General features: G+C 40.9%; 1 protein-coding gene across 1 annotated transcript; it reads right to left on the bottom strand.

Moving 5' to 3' along the window:
• Window positions 1-439: 439 nt before the first annotated feature.
• LOC141391188 (uncharacterized) lies at window positions 440-1,160 on the bottom strand. Its single transcript, XM_073964100.1, has 2 exons — window positions 904-1,160; window positions 440-828 (listed from the first exon to the last, which is right to left on the bottom strand). The coding sequence occupies exons 1-2, from the start codon at window positions 1,060-1,062 to the stop codon at window positions 442-444; spliced, it is 546 nt and encodes a 181-aa protein (XP_073820201.1). The 5' UTR covers window positions 1,063-1,160; the 3' UTR covers window positions 440-441.
• Between the last annotated feature and the right edge of the window lie 16,303 nt (window positions 1,161-17,463).

The following is a 17,463-nucleotide window of genomic DNA, read 5'->3' as shown; positions in this document are numbered from 1 at the left end:
CTTCGGACGAATTTTTTATACCACCTCCACCACGAAATGTATTGAGGTAAATTGTTCCTTCCCCACGTTAAAACGTACTCCTTGGAATAGCCTTTATCTACAGACATCGCCTATACATCATTACATCTCACTCGTCATCACCTCACACCCGCCATAACCTTCACATCACCACCACACCTGAACCATTTGATTCTACGCATCTACAACCACATCACTCACAATCTTCATCTATCCACAACTACCAGCACACATCTACATCTCCTTTATATCACAACCACATCTATAATCCGTTTCAACATTCAGGATGGTCACAATGGACCCCAAGATCTCCGAGTGGAGTGGCTGCCATTACAGCAGCTACGCATCCTAAAACCTAACCTAACCTTTTCTACCCATTGAGAGTCGATATATTTAAACAATATATTCAAAAATGTTCTGTTATTACGTTCCTTTATTCTCACGAATATCCTCTTCATTTAGTTCCTTCTTTGTCATATCTTCTTCTGCCACAACTCGAGCAGTATTGGGTAAATGTTCAAAATATGATGATCTTGGCTGTATGTCCAAAGACATTTGAGAACTTCTTAATTCTGCTTTAATGAATTGTTCAAATTCAGTTTCAGATTGCAGCAAATGTTTTACATCACGATTTGACTGTTCAACTTCTTGTTCCAACTGAGCTATTAAACTATTACGGCTTGGTGGTGGATTACGCGGAATGTGTTCTACGTCAATGTCGATAGCATTATTTGGAGGCGGTGGCGTTCGAGAAATGCGACGAAACAAATCATTGGAAGATTGTAAACGTCCCTCTAGGACGGCATCCCACTGAAATATCAAAAGAATTCAATAAAAAACGTTTTATTCTAAAGCAAAAGTGTTTTTCACCGAGATCAAACTTACAAAATCAAAAATCGCCATACCAATGGAATATACCATAAACAATATTAGGAAAAATTTAACAACTTCGTGAAATATTTGTAAAAACTGATTGATGACAAAGATTGTCAAGGCACAACAACTATCATTTATAATCAATACGATGTCTTCCAAAATATACATTTTCTTTGGTCCATAATTTGTTTCAGTAAGTTATTTTAATTTAGTTTTAGGGATTATTTACAGAAAATTTTGAATTATTAAAATAAGGAATTAACCAATTTTTTGGTGAATAACTCAGTTTTGACATTTTTCTAGAGTATCCAAATTTTGTGTCGGACCAACATGTTTACCGGTGTTTACAAAGGACAGAGAAATTGTCTATAAATAGAAAATTGTTCTGGTTACCCAGGGCAATTGCAAAACCATTCCGAAATTCCGTGAATAAAAGTATACATTTTATCACACATACCCAAGACCCTTCGGCTGAATTGCAATGGGATCCCGAACAAAAGTGTGGAATTAAAGGCCTGGGTACATAATAGGCTGTTTATATTATAGATTTTTGGTGGGATAACCTTCTTAATGAGGATTTATTTGACGTATACGCAATGGAATTGACATTTAAAACCCAGTGGGTTTGTTAAATCCGGTTATATAAACGTACTGTAAGGCCATGTTTATATTATAGCCTTTTGCTGGGTTATGTGCTGTTTATATTAGAGCTTTTTGCAGGGTTAACCTTCTTTATGAGGATTTGTTTGAAATATAAGCAATGGAATTGACATTTAAAACCCAGTGGGTTTGTTAAATTCGGTTATATATAAACGGGGTATTAACATTCTTAATGAGGATTTATTTGACGTACATGCAAAGGAGTTGACATTTGAAACCCAGTGGGTTTGTTAAATCCGGTTATATATAAACGTGCAATAAGCTGCCTCGCCTGCTTGCCTTGCTCGCTTCTGATAATAAAAAAGAAGAAATTTGTTCGGCCTTCTTTATTCTTTTATTTTTATTATGTCAGAAATGAAGCAGGAAAGCAAGGCAAATCAGGTGAGGCAGCTTATGTACCCAGGCCTTAACTATTTCTATGTATACCAATAGCAGCGATAAAGCAGATCAAATTAACAACTAATGGTTATGTCATTGTCAGACGGGATAGGGAAAGGGGTAATGGTGGTGGTCTTGCGTTCATAATTAATCGTCACGTAAACTACAGGATCATATACGAGTACCTTCCCGAATCTAACCCATCTGACAACATAATCGTGACAATGGTCATCTCAGTTCCGAATGTCGATTCAGAGGTGGAAATTGTAATGTGTACATTCTGCCAGTGAACAGCCTAGGTCCAGGTTATCAGCCCTCCATCTCCCATATCTTTCAGGGTGACAACTGAATTTCAATTTTTCAACGTTAATCAGGAGCTATGGTTTTCGCAACTATCTGGACTCGCATGGCAACTTAATAGCGGACCAGACTACGAGTACTCAGATTTCTCGCCACCAGGCCATGCACAAGTTCCCCTGGTATCTCTAACGTCAGCACGACGCTCCTATTACTAACAACTTGGCAAACCCGGATCACTATAGCAACGGATCATATCCCTGTAGTCATAACGGTTATTGTTGTTGTTGTATCAGCATGAAACCTACATAGAAGTATAGGTTTGATACTGGGTTGGCAGCCGCTGCCCGAAACACTATGGTTTCGACTTCGTGGAGTCGGAGAAACACTCATTCATAGAGTGTAAAAAGCCAACTGGCATGGTTTTATGAATGAGATTGACAATGCCATCAGTCTATAACCACCACCTCATGTGACATGCCAGGAGAGAGAACTTCTTCTTCTTCTTTATTTGCGAATCCGATATTCGGATGTAAAGCGATCATTACATAGATATTATTACATTCCTCTTGGGTTCTTCTTGTGTGGGTTCCTATGTAGCTTTTTATTACTTTGCATATCGCATCCTTCACCTTGTTCCATATATTGTCTGCATCGTTTGCATCGATATCTTTAAGTTTGTTGTTTATTTGTTCTTTTATTTCATTTCTGGCTGTTGTATTTCTGAGTATTTCAATATTTATTTTATGGTATTTATTCTTTCTTTTTTGTCTCCTCCTTCGTTTCTTTCACCAAGTCCATATTTTGATTTCGTCATTTTTAGTAGTTCACTAATTTCTTCATAAAAAATGTCAATCTCGTCGTTGTTTCCATCACATGTAGGGGCATATACCTGTATAATGTTTAAATTTATGGGTTTTGCTGAGATTTTAACCATCATTGTTCTCTCTGACATCGGAACATATCCAACTACACAATCTGCAATGCCAACCCCTCTTCTGTGTATTCCCTCCATATTTCCAGAATGGTATACCAAGGCGTTTTGGGACTCAAAATTGCCGCTTTCTGTCCACCAAGTTTCACTGACACCTAGTATATCAATTTTGAGTCGATTCATTTCATTGATGGTGTTATTCAATTTGCCAACTTCGTATAGGCTTCGGACATTCCAGATCCCAATTTTTAGTTTTTGGTTATTTTTACCTCCGGGGATTCTTAGCACCCTCGTTTGGCCGGAGACTAAAGGCCGTGTGTTTTGATTTGTGTTGTTCATATTGCATGATTTTGAAGGGAAATTAATTCAGTGGTTTCCCGTTGCCTTCTGAAGGGTTTGTAGTTGAGTTTGTAGAGAGAGAACACTGAGAGCTATAATTCTCCGGACGGTAAAACGTTTCATCCCAGTAGGCAGAATCCCCATTGGAGGCCCAATGCAGTACAGCGCGATGAGTTAAAACATATCGCACCTGTTCAAAAAAAGGGTAGTAACTCAAAATTTGGAAATTTTCACTTTTTAATAAAAAACGATAGATAATGATCAACTCCATCCACTGTAAAAATGTCACATTGGTTTGTCGACTCTTTCGTCAAAAAAATACCGTTATTTCACTCTTCGTGTACTCAGAGTTACTAGTTAAGTATGAACAGTTGAGTTGCTTCCCTTTTGTTGATGAGGTGCGATATGTGCCCAGATGACCCTAGGATTTCCACTCTCACGGAGGAGATATATGGTTGAGTCATCTTGAAGGCTGTTATGCTGACTCACATAAGCTCTGGGCCACCTAATCTAACTGGTCCAAAGTATAATCGGGAGATGTAGCTGTAACTTTCGGAAGTACTGATGTAATAGATAGCACTAAAGTTCTGACAAAAGTTTGTTGTACACCCCACCATGCAGAACAACGCAAAAAGATCTGCCCATAGGAGGGCGAAGAAGACCAGCACAAAGCTTCCCCTCCTCTTTACCTCTGACGAAATCAGTGCAGCGAGCAGAACCATCCAAGGCCCTGGGTCCAGACGGCATCTCGTTGCTCTTCGAAAACGACCAGAGGGGTATAGCGCTGGCTGAGCAGATATCGAGCCCTTCCCGCGAAAAAGATTTAAGCGACATTTTTTCGATTTTCGTTTTTTTACGGAAATCTATGAAGAATATTCCAACACACCATCTCCCAAATTTTTAGAACTCAGCCATGTACCGTTACGAAATTAGAGCAAAAACAATTTTGATGTAAGCGCCATTTTTGCTTTTTGTGTACATTTGTTTGTGACAGCGAATTGTCGCTTACATCAAATTGCACATTTACATACCATGTCGTTATTCAACTATATTACAAGAAATACGTTTTAATCTTATAATTCTTCGAATAAATACTTGCTATAAAATTAGTGTGCTTTTTTTTAAATTGTATATAAGAATTACTCTAAAAATGATTTGTTTCAAATATTTTTTTTTGATGTAACCGCCACTTCTCAAAGTAAAACCTTATTCCGTGACAGCGAAAAAGATGTAAGCGACACAAACTACCGTTATATTGAAGATATTCCACAATATTTTTATTTTTTCAGTAAATAGGATTTAATAACAGAAGTATACCAAATTTGAATAAACAATTTTGGTTATATCAAAAGTTATTCAATAAAAATCGTCTCCTGTAAAATTAGCTTTTTGTCGCTTACACCTTTTTCGCGGGAAGGGCTCGATATATAGCTCTACGTTTTGGAGATCAATGAGGACGCCCGAGGAAGACTCTTCCAGTACAGCAAATGTGTTCTTCTTTGGCACGGCGGTGCCGAAATTTGTCGGCAATTTACACACATACGACCCGAATGCATAGAAAGAGCGTACGAAAGAGAGATAATGTTTTGATTTGTTTTGTAGCGTGCGTGCGTTAAAACCATAGATGGGCTTTCTCGCACGCCAGCGTTGCTGTGGTTGGTTTTATTTTTCGTTGTTACAACATAAATAAACATTTACGGATTGTTTTGTTATTGTTTTTTTAATAAAATTGTTTTTTTTTTTATAATTGTTTGGATGCTGTCTTTGTCTTAAAATATTAAAAAACGTAAAAATGCCAACAAAAAGGCTGTTTTAATTTTTCTCTTAAAGCGTATTTAAGAGTAATTTTGACCATCTATGGTTAAAACACACAGTCATAAGTTGCCAATAGTTGGACTACATTCATATTTTTGTCTGTTCTCTTCTTGGTCACCCATGCAGTACAGCATCACAATGGCGCTTTCGTTGCAGTACTTGCTCGGGCGTTCCGTGAGAGCCATCCTAATCACCATATGGTTGTCATGAACTAAAAAGAGATCCACCGTTACAAGAGAGAAACCCTAGATCAGCCATGCACGCGTCTTTACGAAAAAGTTAACTACAACTCTCTTTCCCATACAAAAACCCAAAATAGCATTCTCTTCTTGTGCACCATTGCCCTAGATCAACAAGCCTATCAAGCTGGTTTAAATAGCATTGCACGGATGCAGTCACAGATGGAACAAACAGCAAATCCCATGGTAGCGCGTTCTTTTGTACCGAATTGGCCCGAAACCATAGTGTTTTGGCCAGCAATAAAAAATAGCTATCGTGTAAATGCGGTACTCGAAAAACATACCCCATATACCACAGCTTTTCAACTGTCCTGTCAAACCTACTCAACTAACTCCAGTAGCTTTGTGGCTACAAACCATCGAGGCAGCCACATTTGCAGAACTGGATATAGACCCAGAGCCAGATTAAGCAGAAAAACGAACATATCAAATACTGTTATTACAACAACAATGTCTAACTCAACATCCATTTTTTGAAGGAAAAAAAGTTACAGCTAGCAGCGCCAAAATCCGCGGCAACCATCTTCACCTCATGAAATAAGCAAGTTGGGAGGATACTGAAAACCCCGAAAATACTGGGCTACATCTTCAACAACCTCCTTACCACGAAACTTGCAGTCGCTGTAAAATCCATAGGCCAAAAATAAATTAAGGTACTCAAAACAATCTCGGGTACCACTGGAGGAAAGACAAGCACTTAAGGCCTGCGTACATAAGCTGCTTTGCCTGGTTACCTTGCTTCCTTCTGATAAAAGAATAAAAAAGAAAAGGGCAACCCAGTTCGAAATTTCCTCGGCCTTCTTTATTCTTTTATTTTTATTATGTCAAAAATGAAGCAGGAAAGCAAGGCAATCAGGCAGAGCAGCTTATGTACGCAGGCCTTTAAGGGGTGAGTACATAAGCTGCCTTGCCTGCTTACCTTTCTTGCTTCTGATAAAAGAATAAAATAGAAAAGGGCAACCCAGTTCGAAATTTGCTCAGCCTTCTTTATTCTTTTATTTTTATTATGTCAGAAATGAAGCAGGAAAGCAAGGCAATCAGGCAAGGCAGCTTATGTACTCAGGCCTTTACTACTTATAAAGCAGCCGTAGTTCCCGTTTGCACCTCATTTTTTAACAACACCAATCTGCAAATATTATAGGCTTCGTCGAAAACCCCTAATGACCCCACAACAGGTAAATCGTTCAGCATAAGCTGAAAATATGGTAACAGACAAATTTATCTTGAACTTGCGACGTCAGCTAGACGGATCCGAAAATGAAAGCGGGTTACTTTAATCGGCAATTGTTGGGCAGGTCTTCGCATTGTCACCGTCTCCAAAAATGGTCAAAGTCGTTACAATTAACGATGATATTGCAAATGCTACACGAAATTCAAACTCATCCTTAGCGGACGAAACAACCAATAAAAGACAAGGAAACCATAGTAACAACCTGATGAGCTGAATTAAACCACCAGCGAAACGATCGTAGCATATTGGTTAGGTGTGTGGGACTTCGCTAGAATTCACTTTTTCAATACAAAACTCCGTAGGTCATGTTAGGTCGGTTAATTCAATTAAATAAAGTTTTTAGTTTGTATATGAAATTTCGATAACTTCGCTAGTAAAATACATATATTGCAAATTCTTGCAAGTACTTGCAACATCTTATCATTTCACTTTTATTGAACAAGTTTGTTATCGTACAGCATTTTGTAAAAGTTTGTACAAACTTTTGGGTTATCGAACAGACCTAATGATTTTAGAGTAATCACCAAAAATGTTTGTATTTAATGGTAATGCAAATTTTTTGGTCTGAAAGACTTTTTGCATTCTAATTTATTAGTTATAAATAAATATACCTACCCAATAAGGAAACCATAAACGAGCAATTCACCAGGCCCACATAGATGCAGATGCATCCTATCCCAACTCAGGCCTCTCTAGATACCTTTTAAACCCAGAGATTCCGAACGAATTCCCTCATTGCAAAGAATCACTAGACACCTTTTCCCTTTTCATGTGTGCACAAAAACCTAGAGCACAAACACCTGAGTATAGTCCTACATTAACATCTTCCAGCTGTTTCTGATAGTAAGTGGTTTCTTCAAAGGCAAAACGTTCTATACAACTAAGATCCAGTTGCAGTATTATAACTTCTACAGGAACCCAACATCTATGGAACAATTCCTATTTACAGAAATAATAATAGTTATATGTATTTATACATACAGTTAGTCAACTAAATTATTGCAAAACCAAAATTATTACAAAATTTTAAATAAAACATCATTTTATTGGTATAAATAAATATCATTATTAATATTTTTGTTAACCATACAATTCTTACACATGTTTATTAATATAATAAAATAATAAGTAGCTAAATTTCACTAAACATTTTCTTAAAATTAACAAAAATGAGTACAATTCATTATTTGCACTGTCAACTAAAGAATTGCAAAATTCACAACTTTTCAGTCTTTCACGGTATTTTTCGAAAAGTTGGTTCTAATATTTCGTATGCCCACATTTAGCATCAAAAACAGCTTGTAAACGTATCTGAATTTAATAAATAAGTTTCGGAATGTCATATTAGTCCGGTCAAAATAGACATGCGTATAAGGGGGAAATAGCAAAAATTCCCACAAAGCTGAATTTTGGTGGAGAGCTAGGGTTAGCCATTAGAAGCAACGTTCTAAAAGTCCCCATCGATCCCATGTGTGCAAAAATAATTATTCGGGGTCAAAGGTCAAATTTTAAGGGTTTTTTAGGTTTTCGGATTTATTTTTTGAAAACGGTTGATCTAATCAAAAAGCGACTAAAGTAAATATTGTAGACAGGAAAATTATCTACAAATTTGACCTTAATAATTTTTTTCCACCAAAATTCAGCTCTGTGGGAATTTTTGCTATTTCAATGTCTATTTTGACCGGACTATATTGCAATGGTATTTTTTAGCCATTTTTCTTTATTGCATTTTATTTAGTCCCCCAGGTTAGTGGGCGACCTATTCCCGACTTTTTCCATCAGGTGTACCTATGAATTTTCGATGTGGTTAATATCTAGACACTGGAGCGGGCTGTAAATGACTTTGGTACAGTTGTATAACAACCAAGTCCTACATAAATTAGATTTATGCTTAGGGTCGTTGTCTTGGTAGTACTCATATTGCAATTTGTTTGAATTTTCAGGGCCAACAATCCCAAATTTCTTGACGCTTTTGGTTAAATCTTTTCTAAAAACATCTAAATAAACCTCCTGTCATTCTTTCTTCCAAAATCAGGATTTTACCAACGTCACTGCTTGGTATACAACCCCATAGGTTAGGTTAGGTTAAAGGACGCGCAGCTGTCGTGTTGGACAGCCACTCCACTCGGAGACCTTATGGTCCATTGTGTTCATCCTATAGTAAGGGTAGGAGAAAAGAAAAGAAATAATAGCATATCGAGTTTAGAAGTAGAAAAAGGAATAGTTAAGTAAGTTAGAGGATAGTTGAGAATGATTAAGTAAGTGCTACGGATTGAGAGATTATTTGTAAGGAGAGAGAGAGCGAGTAAGGAGGTTAGCCGTATTAAGATGCTGTAGTTTGTTCGTGTTGAAGCCACTTCAGACCCTTGGCGAGAAGAAGCAGTGTTGTCGGCTCGGCTTGGCATAATGTTGTCAGAGATGATAACGTATGTTCACCCATTGTTTGAACTCTCCTGGTCCTGAGCATTGGACAACGGCATAATAAGTGCTCAATCGTCTCTGTTTCTTCTTCGTCTTCGCATAATCTGCAGTAGTCCGTGGGGTCATCTCTATCCCATTTGCAGGTCATTGATCTTATCCTGCAGTGTCCCGTGATAACTCCAATCATTAGTTTTAGATCGGGTTTTCTCATAGAGAGTAGGGTAGTGGTCTTCCTTTTGGAGAGGTTGGGCCAGATTGCCTTTGATACCTTGCAGCCAGGTTCGTTATTCCAGATCTGACCAGCCTTCTCCCTGTATGTTTGTTCTAGGAGCCGCATGAAGTGACACAGGGGTGGCCTGATTGAGTTATCGATTTCGATGTCGTTTGACTCAGATCCGCGACGTGCCAGTTCATCCGCCTTTTCATTTCCCTCGATGTCGCAATGCCCCGGGACCCAGCACAAGGTAACGATTGATCGTAGGGCCTCCAAAGCTTTCCTGCAGTGCAAGACCGCAGCAGATTTGATTGAATGGGATCTAAGTGATTTTAGGGCCGCTTGGCTATCCACATAGATAGTCACCGGTCCGGCTATATCCCCTTCCATGTTTTTAATCAATTCTGCTGCTTTCGTGACCGCAAAGATTTCGGCTTGGAAGACGCTACAATTTTCGCTTAGCTTGTACGAGATCCGTAAGTTGAGGGTATCGCTGTAGACGCCCGCTCCTGTTCCCTTTTCCATCTTGGATCCGTCGGTATAAATCTCTATACCGGGTAGAGGTAGGCTTCTCTGTCAGGTATCCGAACTTCAATGTCGTCGAAGTGTAATTGTGGTGATATATAGTCACTGATTACCTCCAAACCCACCGATAGTCCAGATTTTCGTAAGATAGCAGCATGGCCGTAGTCGAAGTTACGCCATGAATTTAACTCCTTGAGTCGGAGAGCACTCTTTGCTGCCAACTCCTGTACCACGAGATTCATCGGATGAAGATCCAGTAATACATTGAGAGCAGCCTGTGGAGTGCTTTTCATGGCACCGGTAATTAGGAGAGATGCCAGTGAACCATAAGTCAGAATGGGGCGAACTATGGCCGTAAAAATCCAGTGTATGACCTGTGGTTTCAAACCCCAACTCTTACCAATAGAGTTCTTGCAAGAATAAAGGGCTATAAGTCCTCTCTTGGCACGTTCCTCGACATTCCTTTTCCACGTTAGTTGGTGGTCCAGGATAATGCCAAGGTACTTAGCCTCTAGGGAGAGCTTTAGGGCCACTCCATCCAGCGTTGGTAGGGTGAATGGTTTGACTTTTCTCTTGTTCGTAAATAGAACCAGCTCTGTCTTAGATGGGTTCACCCCAAGTCCATTGTTGTGTGCCCATCTTGATAATTTGTCCAGAGCTCCTTGCATGAGTTCCGATAGCGTTTGTGGGAACTTCCCGTTGATCATTATGACCACGTCATCAGCATAAGCTACAGTCTTTATACGTAGTTGGTCAAATTCCTTAAGTATTTCGTTAATCACCAGGAGCCACAGCAGTGGTGATAATACACCTCCTTGTGGTGTGCCCCTGGTGACAGACTTCCGAATGGAGGTCTCACCGATATTTGAATTGATTATCCTGCCGCTAAGCATTCCATCGATCTAATTGATCAGTGTAGTGGAAACACCTAAGTTCAAGAGTGAATTGTGGATGGATTCGAGTTTGACGTTATTAAAGGCGCCTTCTATATCTAGAAACGCTGCTAACGTATAGTTTGAGCCCATCATATTCCTCTCGATTAAACCAACGACTTCATTAAGTGCAGTCTCCACCGATCTGCCTTTGATGTAGGCGTGTTGGGCAGGACTAATAACACTGTTTCCAAGTTTGGACCTTATTCCTAGGTCAAGCAGTCTTTCTAACGTTTTCAATAGAAAGGAAGATAGGCTGATTGGTCTGTAGTCTTTGGGAAGCGTGTGACTTGACTTCCCCGCTTTGGGGATGTATGTCACCGTGACCTCCCTCCACAGAACCGGTGTGAACGATAGACGTAGACAGGCCCTATAAATATGATCCAGGTGTGGTATCAACACCTCCAATGCATTTTGTAGCATAGCAGGGAAGATACTATCTGGACCAGGTGATTTAAAGGGCTTAAAAGTGTTTATCGCCCAAGCTATCTTTGTGTGACTTATGATCTCCTCGATGACACTCACTTCCCCTGTGGCTTGGTTAAACATTGGTGGATCGGCTGAGCGATCTGGTGCATCCATGCAGTTGGGAAAGTGGGTTTTGGCCAGGAGATCCAGAGTTTCTAGACCGGAGTTAGTCCATGTGCCATCATCCCGCTTGATACTGCCGATGGATTTAGGGTCCTTCGACAGTACTCTACGGAACCTGGCTACATCCTTTACTCCCTCTATAGACTCGCTAAAGCAGACCCAAGATCTGCGTTTAGCCTTCTTTATTTCGCTGTTGTACTTATTGAAAGATACCTTGTAGTTCTCCCAATCTGTGGACAACTTCGTTTTGTTGGCTTTATTGTAGAGCCTTCTGCTAATCTTCCTGAGATTAGCCAGATCTTTCGACCACCAGACAGGTTGACATCTTCTGCCTGGGTAAGTGAGTGGGCAGGCGGTCTCATAGCTGTCCACCAAAACCTCTGTCACGTGATTCACTGCACTATTAACCTCTGTGGCTGTTTGGGGGTATCGTGATACTCCCAGCTTGGAGCTTACTAGTTCATTGAATTTGTTCCAGTCGGTTTTCCGTGGATTTCTAAATGGTGGCTGTCGAATGCCATTAACAGAGACTTGGAAGAATATCTTCCGATGATCCGAAAAGGAGCACTCTTCCGATACCCTCCAGTCACTGATAATAGATTCGTCTTTATTAGTGAGGGTTATGTCTATAACCTCCCCCCTGATTCTATTTTGAAAAGTGTATTTATTTCCCCTGTTGCATATTCTGAGATTATATTTTAAGATAAAATCGAATACGGACTCACCTCTGGCATTTGTGTCTCTGCTGCCCCAGTGGAAATGGTGAGCATTGGCATCACATCCTAGGATGATGAGGCAAGTGCTACCCATCTCTTTGACAAGCTTCTCCACGTCATTACCCGGTGGGTCAGGGCTCTCGAATGGCATGTAAATGGACGAGAATATGGTGGCTCCATGGGAGCTGCATTCCATCCATACAGCCGTAATATCACCTCCGCTGAAATTAGAGAGGAATATTAGTTTAAGACTCTTCTTAGCAACTACACAGGTTCTTACCTTGTCCCCGTTGGATGTGGCGAAGGTGGTGTAGTTGCTATCGTTTAACCCAGCAACCTTATTCTTGTATAAATAAGGCTCCTGGATTAAGACGATGTCAACTTCAGACTTCTTGAGGGCTAGAAGAAGTTCAGCAGCAGCCGCTTTGCAGTGATGCAGATTAATCTGCATTATGCGAAGCGGCTGCTGCCTCCGTTCCTCCACTACTTTCGTCCTAGGCGGAATCTGATCCATCCTAGACCAAAGTGTAGTTTGCCCTCACGAGTCCTTAAGTACTCTTGCCCCTGAGTGTCTATTGACACCCTGATGGCAACACCTCCATTTTCCGGATTGTGGCTGACCAGATTCCATGTGCTGGTCCGGAGATTGGGGTTTTGTCTGCCGAGTATGGTCAGTATGCGCGCGGGATCCACAGGTGGAGGTGGCACCCAAGCTGACAACACTCTTCTGAAAGGGACCTCGTTGACCCCAACGACTGCCAATTGACATCCCTCCCAGAGTTCGCCAAGACCCTCTATCGTGGAAGTGAGGAAATCCAGAGATTCCCTATTTTCACAACAGATGACCCTAACCTCTGTATGGAGCGGCACTGCCAAATTGGGTGTGTTTAGGAGGTTCCCCTTCTCCTGCGAACACGATGTCACGCAGACGAGTTTCGATAAGTAGCCATCGATCCTCTCTGATTATCCAATCAGGGTCAGATTTATCGATGACCGCTGCTCGCAACTCATCCGGTACCATCGGTCTGCTTGTTCTTTTTCCTCTGCTGTTGGTCTTGAGATGGGAACTGGAAGATTCCTTGTGGCCCAAGTTAGCTTGTGAGGTTGAACTGGCTGCGGCATCTTTCCTGTTCCCAGTCTTAGGGCAACCGGCTGGGGAGGTATGAATAATGGGTTGTTGACCTGAAGTGCGCCTCTTAGCACTGGGGAGTGGCTCCTCCATTGAACTGTCTCTCTTCACCGCGATTTTTGGTGGAGATGGATTGGGCTTGGTAGGTGCTCCCCCAGGTGCGGAGACCGGTGTTCGGTCGGACTTCCCAGATTTTGAACTCTTATGATGCGTCCCCTTCGGCTTGGCTGCCTTCTTCTTTGAGGTTTGCCCTGTCTGTGTGACGGGACATCCCTTTGAAGAGAGCTTTGAGGTCGAAGGAGGCGAATCATTTGATGGTTTACGGATCATGTCAACATCGCTCCCAGTTTGGCCCTTGGGGGCTGTGGGAGTCGATGTAGGCATTGACCTAACCTCTTCGTTTGCCGTAATAAGAGAAAGCTTGCTGATATCAGGTTTTCCCTTGGGTAAGTGAGGGTGAGATCTTTCGATCTTTTTCACTACCTTGAGATTAATCCTGATCAGCTTGCATTCTCTCAGCGTTATAGATGAGGGTTCCCTGTCAATGAACTTCCTGAGGAAGTGCATTGCTCTGTGGTACGCCTTCCTCTTTTTGGCCCATTTACTAGCAGAGCTATCTGAGGTGGTGGGAGCTTTTCCGGCCGGTATTTTGGTCGGAGCTCCTTCCTCAACAGCAGCCAGTCCTTTTGAGCCAGCAACATCGGCTGCGGCCGATGGTTGGGTAGCTGGTGCATCGGTTGTCCAGAGTTCATACAGGTGGCTGCTTCCACTGAGGTCGAGGCCGACTCATCGTTGACTACAGTCGCTGGAATGACTGTGGTGTTCATTTCGTCATCCGATGAGCCGTCCTCGGCCCCAGTAGAATAGCCACCCTGACTAAGACGCAGGGCCAACGTCTGCTCCAGTATCTCCAGGAGTTTCCGGCTTTGTTCAGCCAAACTGTCAGTGACAGCTCCCAGAGTGGGTACCTTAGGTCCGTCCCCTCCCGACACTACCGTCCCGTCAACCGTTGGCTGGGTTGCCCCAGACTTGGTATTAGATTTTAAATCTGAAGAATTGTCCTTAGGCATTGCATTGTTGTCATCAATCGGATTAGTTTTGGTTTTTTTTTGTTTAAATTTTTGCTCTCCATACGTCATAGATTTAGTGGGGGAAGTGAGGTCCACCATGGCATAGCCCTCCTGTACCATGGCAAGGACATGACAACTAAGCCAATACTGCGTTGAGATGCCCAGGTATCAACGAGGCTCCGTTCTAATACAGTTGGTACCCTAACTGCAAACCTTAGAACACCGATGGGCACGGTTTCGCCTGACACCCCGGCGTTAGGGGGTCTCTAATAAGTAGGAGACCGCTACTTGGATAACCTTTGGTCGGTCACAGTTCCCCAACTAAACACTTCCAGGGTGTTGAGTGTGGAAACTGTGACCTTAAGCCCCCGCATCGCGTCAAGATTGTTATCCCTGGCGAGGGATACAACCCCATACCATAACTGAAAATTTTCCGAACTTTACGGTATGTATTAAATTTTTGTTTTCCATGGTTTTCCAAGGGGTTTCCAAATACTTTTTGAGGTACATTGTGATAGTACAACATAATTTTAGTCTCATCAGAAAATATAAAGCCATCACAATACTAAAGATGGCGTGAAAAGTTGTCTATAGCAAGGTAAATTTATAGAAGGTATGTGCATGAATTACAACAACTAACAAATTTACAAAAACAACATTGTTGGTATTGAAAATTAATTGTCAAAGAAAATATTGAATAATAGGGTCGTTCCAAAAATTTTCTCAGGAAAAACATAAATACATTTTGAAAATCCTCCAAAATAGAACAAATTTGAATGACAATGTAAATATAAAGCATTCAGAACTGTCGGAGTTCATTTTTATTACACGTTTAGGAAGAAAAACAGTATTTTATGGTAGGAAATTTCGAAGTTTCAAATTTCATGAGTAGACCCTATTACATTTTGAAAACTAAATTTACAAAAAAAGTGTTGGGATGCACAATTGGAGATGAGGACACAAGAACACTTTTACACACTTCGGTGGTTTATTCACAACTGATGATCATTCTACAATGTGTACAGGTACTTATATGTATACACCTTACAACATATTCAGGTATGTAAATATTTGCATTGGTACATTTCCAATACTCCTCCTCAATGAAAATATTTACATTTTCTTTTCTACATTTACAGTTGACATACAACTTACATTGACATACAATGTTTTCTTAAATATAGACACACTATAGATTATCTTACATTCTAGTATATACATATTTACATAATTAATTAATTTTATATTATCAACTATTTACATCTACATTTGAATTCTATATTTTTATCGGCGTTTATCAAACATGTTCTGGACTAACCATTTTCATCAAAATGCTTCACACTCTTGTTCGTAACATGTTCGCATTTTCTGTGACCTGTCTGCATTCACATTGGATTTCTTCTTATTGCTGGTCTCCCTCGGGCTGTACAAAAACAAATTTCCTTGTTTTCGGGCGAACATAACTGTTTTTCCATTTTCTGAAATTCTTGCGCCTCTGTTCTCAAACCTTACTGTTGCCTTTTCTGCGATCTTGCCCACTGACATAAGATTGCACTGCATCTCAGGTACGTACAGCACATCTTTCAGCATGATGTCACAATCTGCCAGCCACACACTGCCTTTGCCTCTAGCAACGATTTCCTTTTCGCCAACCAAATCGATAGTTTCTGTGTGCTCAACCAAATTCTCGAACATATCTCTTTCACAACACATGTGATTTGATGCTCCGCTGTCGACACACCACACGCTGGAGTTCAAAACGCACTTTTCGTTCGTCGATTTTAGCACTGCATATGAATGTGTGTGTGTTTCTTCGCTGGACTTTCCCTTTTCTCTGCACTGTGCGGCAACATGTCCTCTACGACCGCAATTGTAGCATTTCAAATTTTTCTTATTGTTACCTGCGCGCCTGTTGCCATTGTTGTTGTTGCTGTACACACGCTTTCTTGTGCGCTCACCGCCGTTGCCTTTTACACCTCGGTCTCTACATTGTGCGGCGTAATGTCCTGAACGCCCACAATTGAAGCATTTGAAGTTGCGATGATTTTCGGCTTACTGGTACCTGCGTCGTTATTTCTGCCCTTGTTGCTTCTTTTTGTGTGTGCCATAAAAATCTGGACATCGTCGTCTCCTTGTGCGCTGTTGTTGACCTTTCGACGATCACATTCCTCACCCAATTTGATCTTCAGGGTACTTAACTTTGGTAGCTCATCTCTCGCTTCTAGTGCAACAACTAGATTTTCGTATGATGTTGGCAGGCTCGCTAACAGCATGATGACATACATCCCCTCCTGTAGATCTATTCCAGTCTCTGCCAACTTTTCCACTATAGTCACAAACTTGCATATGTACTCCTGTACATCTTCATTTTCTGTCATGCGCATCTGGATCAGTTGCTTGTAGAGGGTCACTTTTCTTACCGGTCCTTTCGGTCTGTGCACATCTCTCAGAGCTTCCCACGTCTCCTTCGCTGTTGTGCAGTTCTTGATGTGAGAAATCTGCACCGGCGTTGCACTTAATATGATGGTTGCTGTAGCCTTCTCATCCATAGTTTTCCATGCGGCAACTTCACTGGAATTCTTCTCATTTGGAACAGGCTTCTCCATCTCACCATTGACCACCGACCACAAGTCTTGATGTACCAGGACACTTCTCACTTTTAGACTCCATGAGTCGTAGTTGGTATCATCCAATTTCGCAATGTTGTAGAGCGAATTCATTTTCCTCGTTTTTCACTTCACAGCTGCGCACTTTTTTCCCACGATGTATTTACTGCTCACTGTTTGTTGATTTTTCCTTTTTCACTGCTGCTTTTTCCTTGTTGTCTCTATTTGTCACTTTATGCACACACACTTGTATTTCTGCCTGGGCCCATAACCTGTTAGGATGTACACGATTGGAGATGAGGACACAAGAACACTTTTACACACTTCGGTGGTTTATTCACAACTGATGATCATTCTACAATGTGTACAGGTACTTATATGTATACACCTTACAACATATTCAGGTATGTAAATATTTGCATTGGTACATTTCCAATAAAAAGTAAGAATACAGCTGATTGTCACTTCTACC

This window comes from Musca autumnalis, unplaced genomic scaffold, assembly GCF_047663935.1.
Source record: "Musca autumnalis isolate F117 unplaced genomic scaffold, ASM4766393v1 scaffold_1, whole genome shotgun sequence".
Classification (NCBI taxonomy): domain Eukaryota; kingdom Metazoa; phylum Arthropoda; class Insecta; order Diptera; family Muscidae; genus Musca; species Musca autumnalis.
This window is presented reverse-complemented; position numbering and strand designations above follow the sequence as displayed.

What these genes read in the sequence shown, in the direction of transcription:
- LOC141391188 (XM_073964100.1), bottom strand. Translation starts at nt 1,062, where the DNA reads ATGTATATTTTGGAAGACATCGTATTGATTATAAATGATAGTTGTTGT. An exon ending in GTATGGCGATTTTTGATTTT is followed by an intron (nt 829 to 903) that starts GTAAGTTTGATC and finishes TTGATATTTCAG; the next exon opens with TGGGATGCCGTCCTAGAGGG.